The sequence below is a fragment of the Condylura cristata genome, unplaced genomic scaffold (genome assembly GCF_000260355.1).
Source record: "Condylura cristata isolate star-nosed mole 26May11 unplaced genomic scaffold, ConCri1.0 scaffold00024, whole genome shotgun sequence".
In the NCBI taxonomy this organism is placed as follows: domain Eukaryota; kingdom Metazoa; phylum Chordata; class Mammalia; order Eulipotyphla; family Talpidae; genus Condylura; species Condylura cristata.
In genome coordinates this window covers 4,164,306-4,178,609 of record NW_004567125.1, presented here as the reverse complement: position 1 = coordinate 4,178,609, position 14,304 = coordinate 4,164,306, and the positions used below count along the sequence as shown (strand labels likewise).

The 14,304-nt window shown below is 38.5% G+C and overlaps 1 protein-coding gene across 1 annotated transcript in view; it reads right to left on the bottom strand.

The window, feature by feature from the left end:
* Positions 1 to 14,304, bottom strand: part of LOC105854009 (autism susceptibility gene 2 protein-like) — a 725,115-nt gene that overhangs the window by 442,869 nt on the left and 267,942 nt on the right. Inside the window, exon 3 of the mRNA XM_012728888.1 lies at positions 12,071 to 12,283. Within this exon, the coding sequence (XP_012584342.1) occupies positions 12,071 to 12,283 (213 nt within the window). The remainder of the gene's footprint in view (positions 1 to 12,070; positions 12,284 to 14,304) is intronic.

Genomic DNA, 14,304 nt, shown 5'->3' with positions numbered 1-14,304 from the left:
AGGGCTCTCCTGGTGGCGCAGCGGGTTAAGCACAGCACTAAGAAGCTAAAGCCACTTCAGCATGAGTTTGAACCTCACCCCCGAGGTGACCCACATGGAATGGCAGACCTCTCCTGACCTGCCCACTCCTCCCCTCAGCAGTGCACTTCGTCAATCAGCGTGTTCTGCTCCCCACTCTGTCTGTGAATCTTCTCACCACCCCTGCACCTCTGGCCTGTATCCCAGTTCTGTATGCATAAATAAATAAACCTTTAAAAAAAGTAGGAATTCTAATAACAAAAAACAATTTACAATTATCTTTCAGAAGAAAAAACAAACTGCTAGCAAATCAGGAAATGCCTTATAATCTTCTTCCAAGATCACTATAGATTTGAGACTTAAATTTCTATTCAAATATCCCTTTTAAATATTTCAGAATAGGGCCTCTCTGATGGCACAAGAGGTTAAGTCTCAGTACTATATAGCTACCCACAGCCACTGTAGCACGAATTTGCCCTGGTCAGGGAACTATTCACGTGGCACAGCAGACCTCTCCTGTCTGTCCCGCTGCTCCCCTCAGAAGTGTGTTTCAGTAGATCTGCCTGTTCTGCTTCCTTCTCTGTCTCTGGTAAATTCTCTCAACCCCTAGACCTCTGGCCTGAACGCCAGTTCTCATGTGATAAATAAATATTTAAAAAATAAATATTTCAAAATATCCAGAGTTTTGCTCACAATGACAATAATTCTCTATTTTCCAGTGAAAAGAAATGACAATAAGTGTCATTTGAGGTTTGTGCTTTGTGCAAGTTAGCATAAAGTTCCAGCTCTGTACAGAAATGTGCCTTTTTAATACCAAGAGTTCTGGGAGACAACTGGTTTGTAACCATAACAAAATCATTTCTAGGAATATACACCATTTGTGCATTTTTTTTTTAGGCATTTTTTTGGGGGGGGGAAGCACTGGAGAGAAATTAAGGTTTTAATAAAATAGCTGGGCCAGATAATTCCCAGAAAATTATACCTGAGGAAAAAGTGTGAGAATGCCAAAGCCTTTATTTGTAAACTAAGAACACAAGAAAAATAATAAAACAATCCAACACTGTTTCTAACAGTTACTGATATTTTCAGTAGAATAGAGCATGTTTGTCATGAGTTTCTTTAAACGGCAGAGGCAAGGTCAAGAAAATGGAATGGTGAGAAAACAATTGCAATGATCTTTAATACAAACATCTGAAGATATTGATCCTCTAAGAGATGGGTCATCTTGTCTACCTCTCTTTTTCCAAGTTTGTTTGTTTGTTTGTTTTTTAGAAATAATGGACATCCATCATGGTCTCTCTTCCATTAATTACACCTAATCCTCCAGATAATCCTCCAGACTTAATCTCTCTTCTATTAAGACTTCCTCAGGAGGTCTGGATGGCTATATCATGCTATAACCACCTTTCTGTTACGTTACTATCTTCCACAGGATTTTAAAAAAGAGAGAGCAGTGGGCCCTCCCTGCTGGCGCAGCGGGTTAAAGCACTGCACTAAGAAGCTAAAGCCACTTCCGCATGAGTTCGATCCCCGCCTGCTCCGGAGAAGATCCACATGGTGTGGCAGACCTCTCCTGACCCGCCCACTGCTCCCCTCAGCAGTTACTTTGTGGATCTGCCTGTTCTGCTCCCCGCTCTCTCTCTGGTAAATCCTCTCACCCTCCGCATCTCTGGCCTGTACCCCAGTTCTGTATGAATAAATAAATAAATCTTTTTAAAAAAAAGAGAGAGAGAGCAGCAAGTGTTTGCTGAATGAGCAAATCATAGGAAGAATAAGAATAAATGCATTTGACAGAGGACATGATTAAAGGCAAAGAAATACTACTCACATGTTGATACAGAAAGTTTTTACTTTTAAGGTTATGTACAACTCCATATACACATAAGAGGGTTCAGTAAATTCCAACTCACTCCCACCCACCTTCCCTTCTGTCTACGCTGCATGCCTATCTCTTTTAGGTTATCTCTGAAAAAAAAAAAATAATTCCCTGGAGTAGCTTTTTTTTTTTTTTTTTAACTATCCTGATAGGTTAGGACACTGGGGAAAAACTGCTGATATACTCCCTGAGAGAATAGTAGAAACCATGCACCAGAGTGGTAGTGATTTCTTAGAATAAGTCTGTGCAAGGTACATATGTGCTGATCAGTATTTCATTTACATTCAGTATGGGAGTTTCGGTATGAGAGATAGGAGGCAAGTGGCGATAAATTATAAAAGTGGGTTACTGAAGTCTCAGAAAGTACCATTCAATGTCCCAGAAATGTGTGCTCAGCTTTTCCTCCACGTTTATATTTCACTTGAGAGGCAGAGGCTTTCCTGTCAACCTTATGATTATTCTTAGGGATATTTAATGACAGGAATTTTTAAATCAAAAGTTATTACTAATAGTCTTCTTTGTAAGGTATGATAATTTCACTAGCAACTCCTCGGTAGATCATTTTGCACTCATCTCCAGGGGAGAAACATTTCTGGTCTCACAGTAATGTGCTGAAAACAAATGCCTGCTACTATTGACACACCTTGGTGAACTGTTGATTCAGAAAGTATAGGTTTTGCTACTTAAGCAAAATACTTGTATTTTTATACTGTTTGGTTCTATAAATTTAAGTATGCTATTTTATTCATTTAAATTTTCTTATTAATGAAAAGAAGAGTTAATGGATTTTGGCCCCTGTGATACACATGTGGTAATTTCAGCTTTCACTCACACTGCCACCGAATACCACTATGAAGGATTTGTAAAGCACAGAAATCTTCAGAGTCCAACACCATCATGATATTGAAAGAAAATGAAACAGAAACTAAGAGAAGGAATAGTAAAAGAACTCCAGTTACCACAGTGTAAAAAAGCTGTGACATCTGAAGGAACTAGTAGGTTTCAGTAGGCAGGAATACAACATATTATATTCTATCAAGGTTATAAATAAGCTCTTACTAAAAAGCAGTCATTCTGAAAATATTTTTTACAATACAGTACCTTACCATTTGGCTGAAATATTTTTTTCTGCCAACATTTTGGCAAGAACTCAATTGATAAATGTATAGGTCAATAACAAGTATATGTCCAATATACCTATGCATATGGTCCAAGTACAGGTAAAATTATTTTTATACAAGATATGCTTCTGAAATCTTAGAATTTATTACAAATTGTATAAAAATATAGTAAGGTTCCTTTTTCCTTTTTAAAATGTAATAAGTACAATTCAGTTCACTGAAAATTTGATGCAGCATTTGCATCAAATCCACCTAAGGAACTTGGTACCTTACTCTCACACCTACCCAGGGGAATTCTGGCTTCACAGGCAGAGGTATCACAGGGAAAATGCATATTAATAAAGTCACAGAGTTGTTCTGACATAGGTTAGTATGAAGGCTACCCTCTGAGAAACCTTTTTCTGTATGTTCTCTACCCACTAAATGTAGTTAATTGCTTCCAAATCCAATTATATCCTATCTCAGCCACTCAGAACCATCACTGGCAATTAGGGCCTGTGCAGCTTTGTACTACACGCTTTCAAAACATGTGGCACAAATGATTCCCAGATGAAGACAGGTGCAGTGATCACAGTATGACCTGTTACAACAGTGTCACTGTCAGCAGACACATAGATGAGGCAACTTCTACAAAGCTGTGATCAATGAATGTGGGCGAACTATTCCAAAAGCCACAGGGGAGCCTATCAGGTCCCCTGAAGGTGATACCAAGAGGCCCTGAAGGACTTGCCTATGTTTGTAAGATACTGTATCTCCTCTCTCTGTTTGTGGGCACTAGTATTGGGATGATAGGGATATCAGTTTAGAAAAGATTCAAAGTTCCAGCAAGAAATTTGCTCTATCTGCTTGGTATAAAATGGTCAACACTTGCATCAATAGGTGATGTTCGATAATTAATTTTATTCCCTTTAAATATCATTAGGGCACAACCATAGCTCAAATGCATTTAAAAAAAAAAAAAAAAAAAAAAACAGGCCCTCCCTGGTGGCACAGCGGGTTAAAGCACTGCACTAAGAAGCTTAAGCTACTTCCACATGAGTTTGATACCTGCCTGCCCCGGAGGTGACCACATGGTATGGCAGACCTCTCCTGACCTACCCGCTGCTCCCCTCAGCAGTGTACTTCGTTGATCTGCCTGTTCTGCTCCCCACTTTGTCTATGGTGAAGCTTCTCGCTGCCCCTGAGCCTCTGGCCTGTACCCCAGTTCTGTATGCACAAATAAATAAATCTTTAAAAAAATAGTTTGGTTCCTGTGGCAAAGCAGGTCTAATGAGATTGAGGGTTAAGTACAGCAAGGCATATGTCATCAGGTCCCCTCATCCTGAGCTTCTGAGATTCTTCTAAAAGCAAATATCAGTCCTACTCAAATAAAGTACGTAATTCAGTATGTGCTGAGGTAGTTTTTACTGCAGTGTTCAAGGAAATTTTAAGAAGAATGCAGCAGTATTGTATCTATCTTCATATTTAATTAAAAACAGAGCTAACAACACTTCTAAGAAAAAGGTCATTCCTTGTTCAGCCCAAGATTTCTCTATGCAAAGCTATTCTGAGAATGGGCACTAAAATAGTTAAAAATATAAATAATTAGAAAGCTACCATTTCAAAAATGCTACTCATGCTTTAGCTAACAATTCTGAAATAAGGTACAACTGACAATCCTGAAGCTGAAGGCTGCCATGGAGAATCAGAAACATCTAATGCCAGTCTAATCATATCTACCATCTTTCTCTTACCTCAGTGTATCTACAGGCCCAAGTGTCTTCACCAGAATCTTATGATAAGGAAAGGTTGATAGGAAAAAAAGTTATATGCAAAAACTTGAATACGGAATCTCAAAGTTCAAGAGATCAGTCGTTTTCTAATGGACAGTAATTGAACAGCAAAAAAAGAAAGGTAATATCTTACAAAAAAAAAGGCTAAAAAAGAAGCTACTTTATGATGTTAGCAGACTTAAAAGAAGCACCTTGCACACATGCACATTTGAAGAGAACCACACGCAGGTGAGCCCTGCACAGATGGCTTGGTTTCCAGCCCAATGAGTACACACTTGGCTCCTGGGCAGGATGTGACATTCCTCCTATATGCATGTCCTTAACCTTCAAATGCATGTTTGGCGGTTCTTCATTGGAAAAAGAATTACAAATTCCTACCTGGAAACAATAGCTCCCAAGTAACATTTACCACCAAGTTGCCTGTGCCTGCCTTAGAGCCCACCCACAATTTCATTTTCAATTAGCAGCTCCTGGAAAGGCAGTAATGAAAGCAGTTGCTAAAGAGCATTCAGATGTCACTGAAAGACTGCAAACCCAAACTGTAAATAGCACATTGTGAGTCGCCTGTCACCACCATCAACTCCCACGGGAATCTCGCAACACGTGGCTATCACAACCATCTGCTCAGCTCCCCACCAACACCACTGCAACCACACTGCCACCCACACCCACGCATTACTTGTCATGCACAGATTTCTGTGGAGATGGGACTGCTGTAAGTAGGCATTAGGATGCAGAACACAAGGAGGCTAAGATCTGGTCATGTGCAGTGACATTGTATCATCAGAAAAGGGGAAAAGAGTAAATTACCACAAAAATAAAGTTTTAAATAAAAAATATATAATTTTAAATAAAGATCAGTAGTTTCATTTGCTCTCATCAATTACCAAAATGTAACAACTAAATCTTGTTAAAGCCATAAGAAAAATGGCCTTTCACCCTCCAATCACTAGAACTGTAGGAATTTATAGCAGGAAGATTAAGAATCGTTTCTTGGGCCCTACCTGGTGGCACAGAGGGTTAAAGCACAGCACTAAGAAGCTAACGCCACTTCAGCATGAGTTTGATCCCCACCCCAGAGGTGACCCACATGGTGCAGTATATCTCTCCTAACCTGCCAGCTGCTCCCCTCAGCAGTGTACTTCATCAGTCAGCCTGTTCTGCTTCCCACTATGTCTCTGAAGAGTCCTCTCATGGCCCCTGCAACTCTGGCCTGTACCCCAGTTCTGTATGCAGAAATAAATAAACCTTTTATTTATTTATTTGCTTTGTCCTTCTTACTTCTCTAATAATATATGGGATTTAAGTGGCCCTAACGAGAGTTCTTTACACACATAGACATGACAAATTCTTTGTTCTGCGTTTGATGAAAGCCACAATTTCGGTAGTCTCAGGTTTCACTCAGTTACTGTACTTTCTTTTAATTGCAGTTACCTCTCCAATTCAGTTTACTTTCTTTCTGTAGGTTTTATTTTATGAGGTGGTAGTCAATATGGTGTATCTTTTTTTAATTAAACTTCTACTAAGTTTTCATTAAAACTAGTTATATGTTTTACTTGGGATAAAACTGACTACTGGCCACATCACTCTAAACATCTGTCCCACAAAGTTAAGTGATGCTCATGCTCATCTTCACCAACTTTCTGAGCTGATGGAATATACCCCAGATACAAATGTGGCATCAGGAAACACAAAACAAAACTCCAGAACACACAGGATAAAGTATCATTGCTTCCAAATGCCCATGTTTAAAAAAATATATTATTAATATTAATTTATAATTTACATTAATACTAAACAAAAACCTCCAGTTTAATAGACAACTAACTTCAGAGAGAAGCCAGGATAGGGGCTTGCTAACAACCATATGTTAAAACCTGCATCTTATTCTTACTTCAAATCATTCAAGATGCTGAGAGTTTGTAAGTCACTCTACCCACTCCTTTATTCCCTATATGTTTTTATTCTTATGTCCATAGACTGAGCAAGGAAAGGAATGTGCAATTCAAATTCACAAGGAAAAATATTAAAAATAGTATTTAATATCCCAGATTGTAACCTTCACAAGACTATGCAATTTTTGAAAAGCAAATGAAATCCCTATTAACACATTAAATGAGAAATTTTGAGGTATGAAGTAATATAATTTTATTATAGCTATTTATTGATACTAGTTGAAGATACCTTCAGCTATTTAATCATTGTAATACACTGGTGAAAGAGTACATAGCAAAATCTATGTCTTTTCATTACTAAATTATAATTCCTAATTATATTAGTGCTTCAAATGCTCTGATTTCCTAAATCCTGCAGACTCCAGAGTCAAGCTAGATAAATACCTGTGTGATTTTAGCATGAATTTCTACCCCAAACTAATTAGCAGGTCTTCAGAAATGTGACATGAGCTAGATCTGTTTAATCAAAGTTCTCCATTATAAATTCTCTTAAGTTAATTTCTATCAGTAACAAATGTCACAGAGAAATCCTAAGACAATGCTAGTCAGACCCACTGCAATAAAGGATCAGTCTTTGATAGCAAACGCTCTCCAGAAAGAGCACAGAGCAAAATATACTATTCCTTTGGGAATGTAGAAACATAGCCAGTGGCTTAGTCACCTGGACGCCCTACACTGAAACAACCCCTTATTACAAATAAAGCCAACGTGCAAAGCCACCACACAACTACCACCCATACCTTGACCAAAGCTCTAATTTTTTTGCATTAATCCCCATTCTCCCTAAAAACTATCCATAAGTTATGCTATCCTTAAGTTATGGATCCATAACTTACAATTCTGCATATGATTTTTGTTATGTATAATTTCAGTTAGAAATCCTCCACCAAGTTTGACTCCACTGGTACTAGAGTTTCAGAGAAAGGAACAAATTTCCATTCCTACAAGTTAACGCCTATTCAAACCAATTTGCATAAGGATTTTTGAACCTTATACCCCATTTTCATTTCAAGGGTAAGTTCCTGAAATATTCCCAAGTTATTTCATGTTCTTCTACAATGGAAAAACCCTCAAAAGGTTGCCTCTTTCATGGGGAATTTCTTCCCTTAGATGAATGGCTTTGGTCACCTAACATTCAATTCAGAGAAACTCTGGGACTGATTTAGATGATCCAGAAGTGCTATCAACTAAAAGAGTTCACATAACCTAAAAATCCCTCCTACTTCACTTAAGTATATATCCACTCATTCAATTTATACTAAAAAATACAGAAAAAAAAGGATAGACTAGTAGACTAAGTAGAGCTTTAGAAATATCTGTTCAGAGCCAAATTTGAGTGTTCATTCACCAACTCTTCCTCATAGCCTCTCTATTTTTAAAAACCATTTTTTAATCTCAGTTTTTACAAAGTACTAATTTTTTAAAGCATCCCATATGGTCTAGATTTAATGAAGAAAACTATACTCTAAGTTCCAGGAAGGGTTAAGTTTTCCAAAATACTTCATAGGAAGTCATACTTGGTTAGAAGTTTTGGCAACAGCAACACATGACTTCATTGTGTTCACCAATGGTTTCATTGTGACCTAGTCTACCATTTAGATAATAAAGCTCCTTATGGAGAGATCCATGCAAACTATGTCTTGATTTTCCCACCCCAAGTATAAGTTGGGAAGGAAAAAAAAAAACCCACCATATCCATATGAGAACAATTTTTTTTATATAACACCTGAGTACTTACATTACAAGCACATGACTCTACATAGGAAATATATACAGCTTGAGGGCTCAGAGAGACGTACTCTTTTGTGTAACAGTTAACTTGTTCCTTTCTGCATTTTTTAAACCCCTCTGGAAATTAAATGTTAAAATTCACCATATAAAAAAGTGCAGCCACTTTACAAGTCAATTGCCAGCTCAGCATCTTCTAAGGCAGTATGTATTTATACTAAAAAACATAATCTAACAAATAAGTTCCACTGGGATGGTTAAAATGCCAGTTAAAAAGCCTGCTTTTAACAGTATGGATAAACATCATGAGAACTGAGGTTTTATAATCAGGCAAGAGAAGGAAAAGGCAGTTCAATTTTAGAATTGCACATCTCTCTTATGAAAGTATATAATTGCACCTTCATAGTAAAAAGATTAGTTGCCTTCAATAGATCTCAGGGAAAAAAAAAAAAAAAACTTCTTATTTCCTCTCCACTAAGGAGTAACATCTCATAATGACAGGAAAGCTATGCATTAAATTGCCTGCTCAGGAAGTACCATCTCTTCAGGAGCTATAACCCTAACCTGCTCTCACAAGTCAAATATAAAGACTAAATTCTCAATTCCTACTGCCCTCTTTCATCTGCAATTCTTCTGATTATAACTCTTACAAGAAGAGGCAGTAAACACGTATCTAATAATTTAGAAATTCTCCTCTACTTCTCACCTCAGGGTTGCACTACATCTGGCAAGAGGGAAAGGTAGGGAAGAATATGACTGTGTACAGACATCTAGGGTGACAGGAAAGCAATCTCAGATATTCTTAGCACAAGTTTTGATCATCTACTGTGACCACTAAACACTTGCATGTCACTTTCTAACAATGATCACACAACAGATGGCACCTGTCACACAAATGAGTTGACACATCACTAGTTGTGTTTCCCTCCTACTAGGAAGCATCTCACTCCTCTTCTTTCGATGTCTTTACAGAGCCTATGAGAGCTACAAATGCCAAAGCTGAGTTAGTTTCAGGCTTACTTCATCTTCCTTCAAGGTCTCAATAACACTGTAAATCTCTGTATTGCTCATAAATTTGGAGAAATCTTCTAATTCAACTCATTCTATAGATGGGCAGCAACGGACAATAATTTATAATAATAGCACATGTGATTATAGACTATAACAAGTGAGAGTGTTAGGGCTTTATCTTAATTATCAATCGCTTCCCTTTAACACTTGATTTGGATATGAAAACACCATTTGTTTTTAAAACCCTTGCTTAGGTCATCAAAGATAAGAGTCATTCTTTCCTTCTTAGTGATTGATAAAGAGTGAAATAATTGCTTTTCAAATATTTTCCCTACAACAAAGATAGCTTTGATTTCAAACACCATCAGTATCAGAAGGGCAGCTATTAGAATCAAAAGCTACTCAAATTCAAGACATACACGTCTTAGCCTTCTTTTATGATTATAAACACTTTCGCCAAAGGACAAAATAGAAAGATGAAATTTGGAGACAGAGAATAGAGAAGTAAGATCAAGTCTGGGAATAAGAGAGTCAAGGATGAGGAATCACAGCTTAGTGTAGGCTCAGAAATAAATTGGTTTCTTACCTGAAAGAGTAAGAAGGCTTCCTTCTACTCCTTTGGGAGTGTGGGAAAGCCTAAGGGAAGAGGCAGCAGCAATACTGCAACCTCTCTCCTCTAGGAATAATTACTTTTCCCACTATCTCACAGGGAGAGGTTCACAACACAAGACCATCATCCGTCTACAGAAGCCAGCACTTCCTCCCTCACCCCACATAAAAAGGAAATATGAAATATTAAAAAAAAAAATCTTTATCCAAATGTTTCTTTCAAATTCTCCAGCTTTTTGCTCTGCTCTTTTAACTTAACTTGTTTCTCCGGTTTTTCTTGTGTTTTCATTTAACAATTTCATGAGCACTTCTTCAGGAAATCACTTCTTCAGAGCAAGCAACTCACATTTTTTTTTTCCTAAAAATATTTGTTGATCCCCACTCCCTTGCTGTGACTCGAGATCTCTTTCTCTTTATATCTAACCCTGTTCTGACGCTAGGATGGCAGAATATACAGGGAAGACATAGAAAGCTGGAGAAACCCTGTCTAACCCTGATGTTGTCCTTCACTGCCCAGGGACCTGAGACAAGTCATATTTTCTCTTTGAATCCCAATTCCCCATGTGTATCACCAACTAGCCAACGTTGTAAGAATTACAAATTATACTATACAAGTTCCCTTAACGAATGATTATAATGCACCATACATGAGATAAACGATAATATCACTATTGTAACTCTAAATTGGAAGTGCATTTCTGAACATAACTATTTCAGAAACACTTGTGTCAGATTTGGGACACTTACCTGAGATCTACCTCTTCATATGTTTATTCAGATTTTTGGTTCTCCCAGGCTTCTAAGTAAAAATCATCACCAAAGTGTAGGTAGAGAAGATTTAAAGAGAGTGACTTTCAAACCAAACTAACCATTATAAAACTGGAAATTTATAAAACTACAAATTTCTATGCCTCACCACTTAGTAATTCTGGCTAAGTAGGTTCTAAGGAGGGTCTAGGAATTTGTGTTTAATACAGCTCATGATAGGCTATAATGATCTGTGAGGATCTGCAACCACTGTTTTGTATAATCCCAGATCTTCCCCTTTCTGCAGAGAAACATCTGCAAACTGGAAATTACCTGTTCAGCTTCTAATTAGCAGCACCTGCTCAGTGAATCATACCCCCTTCCTCTGCTTCCTTCAAGTAATAGTCAATCCCACCCTTACTCCTGCCAAAAACAAACAAAACACACGCAGGACACAGTAACTCAGCAGGCACTAAAGCCTTCAGATTTGTACAGAAAAAGTGCTATAAACAGCTTCATTTCTCATTATTAATCTATCTCATGTGGGGATTTCCACAAGCAGAAAGGCTCCCCAAATGCCACGAGCTGTATTTTCTCGTGGATCATTGAAACCTAATTATTAACAGACCAGTAAGCTCCACTACCAGACTTTCATACAATCAGCAGATAACAAAAGTAGTCTTGAATTATGGGCTATGGAGAACAACTATGGAACTGAAAGGCAAGTGATTTCACCACTACTGCTCTCCCACCTGCCACACTATTTGAGCTTCCTTGGAAAATAAAAATCGTATACAAGGGGATACTTGCAGAAACCATTTCCAGTTTGAAAAGCTTGAAACACAGTGAATGTGACAGAATGTATCTGTTTAGTTTCTCCTAATTATGAAGATCTCACCCCTACCTTTCAAGCCAGTCTACCTAGATTACAACCAAGACTGGAGTCAGTCCGCCTTTTAACAACAGTAGCACCAGAAATGACTTCTGCTACACACCAAAGAGCTGACTAAAAGGGTAGCATGTGCAGGTTTCAAGTCATAACACTGACTTTGGTTTGGTCTATTCTTTTCAAATCAAGCACAAAGCTCTGCAAGGTAGTCCTTCAGCTTGCCACCAGTCCTCCAGCTTGTCACAGGGACCTGCTTTCAGCTTTTACGGAAAAACCACAGAGGAGCAGGCATCCATAGAAGGGATTCTGCAGCTACAGAAAAGAACAAACCCAAACATCCTTACCTGTCGGAGTCCCTTTGGCATTTTCTTTCTCTTCCCAAGGTGCTGGCAGAGATTACGATCATTTTCTCGATCTGAGCTGTAGTGATGTGGGTGGCTGAGCCTGCTCTTCTTGGAATGAAAGGACAAGCCATTGGTAAGTGCTTCTCGTTTCTTCTTGGTTAGAGGTGTCTGGCGTTTCTCCACACGTTCCTGAGGCTTAAGTGCTACATCCTTCTGCAGAGGAAAAAGAAAACAAAGTGTGGTTACATAGGTATCTATGGTCATACCCAACATACAGGCTACATGGGGCTACTAGAAGGGGGGACAGGGGGAAGCAGGAAAGTGAGATATGAAATACCTAACACCTAGACATATGCTTCTCAATTTTTCTTCATTGCAAATGTCAGATCCCAAATACATAGTTTCTGTTCTTGTTTGGCAGAAAACTCAGCAAAGCACAAAGTATCTTTCCAGGAAATGTGAATTACCTGCTTGCAAGGGACAGTGGCTTTCCATTTGATTCTATACTGAGTCTAGAACAAACTGTCACTTCCTGAAGTGGTTCAAAACACTCACTTCCCAAGTTGGTACAGCAATTTTATTTGGGGGAAGGGAGTACTAAGTGCATGCACAATTCAAAAAACCATCAGAGACTGAACATACCAGGGCCAGGTGGATGTGAGCCAGTAAGGGGGGAAAAAAATCAATTAATATGATTAAATGTTTTCTTAATGCATCATATATTTTTCCGCATGTTTTCTTAATTCCCACTTCTTTGCAAAGATCACCTAGATGAACATTGTTAGAAGAAGGGTAATAGATGTTCTGGAATAGGAGCAGCATCTGCAGAAACTACAGGAGAGAATTTCACACCACACAGCCCAGAAGAGTTCTTTCTATGCCCGTGGGCAGCTCAGAGCAGACTGAGATACCAAGACCTGGGTTCCAGTCCTGATACTGACATTACTCATTACCACACTTGGGATAAGTTTCTGCAACTATGAACTCACATGCAAAGTGGACTTACAGAACACCCAAAGACCTGACATGATACAGGTGATGGCCTCTGGACCTTGAAGGACACTGGACAAATTAAGCATTAAAACTGAAAATGATCTGACTCTATTTGTAAATGATTATAAACTGAAAATACTGTTTCATGGAGCCTCATCCCATCACAAATTCTAAGTTTCTGTGATCCTAAATTCACTTTTGAAAATTAAATAAAGCAAAACCAAAATTTTCCCTTTAGCCTAAGTTACATCCCTTAAAATACCATTTGTTCTTTCTTCTTCTCAGTGATACTCAGTTAGCTTTCTAACAATTAGCTTTGTATTACTTCTCAACATCCCAGCACTTTCAACCCAACACACACAATGCTGCTCAATGCCTTTCCCAAAATAAGTCATGATTATTAGTAGGGAAACTTGGATCTATTTAAACTTGCTTGTTGGTCTTGCTTCTTCTTGGTCTTGAAAGCACCCCCCCCCCACCTTCCACATCTCTGTCTTTTCTAGTCCAATGAGCCTTAGCAGTGTTGACATCTTGAGAAGACCTTTATTATAATGAAACACATGTTTTTTTATTTAAAAAATTATTTATGCATACAGAACTGGGGTACATACAGGCTAGAGGTATAGGGAATGGTAAGAAGATCCACCAGAGACAGAGTGAGGAGCAAAACAGGCAGAATGACAAAGTACATTGCTGAGGGGAGCAGTGGGCTAGACAGGAGAGGTCTGCTGCACCGTGTGGGTCACCTCCTTGGCCGGGTGACCCACACGGTGCAGAAGTGGCTAAGGCTAGCTGCATAGTGCTATGCTTTAACCTGTTACAACACAAAGGGAGGACCCCAAAAAACACTGTTCTTATTTATTCTCTCAACAAGTGTGTGTGTGTGTGTGTGTGTGCGTGTGTCCCTAGTATATGCCATGTACAAACTTAGTACAATTCTACAGGATGGGGAATCAATCATGTTGGGGGAAAAGCTCTGTTCCTTACAATTTAGGAGAAAACTACTATTCAGGATATATGAACATGTAATTGAAAATTAAATTGCTCTAAAAGAAAGCAGTGCCAAAACTAGGGACAAAGATCTAGTCCAGCCGTAGGGTTAGTTAGCACTGAGGAGATCAATGCCATCTGACTTAGTTCTGAAAGTCAAAGCAGCCAGAACAGCTTGTGCAAAGGCCCTGAGGCAGATAGCAGCATGAATCCTTTAAAATACAAGGGCAAGGACAATGTATCCTTCATCT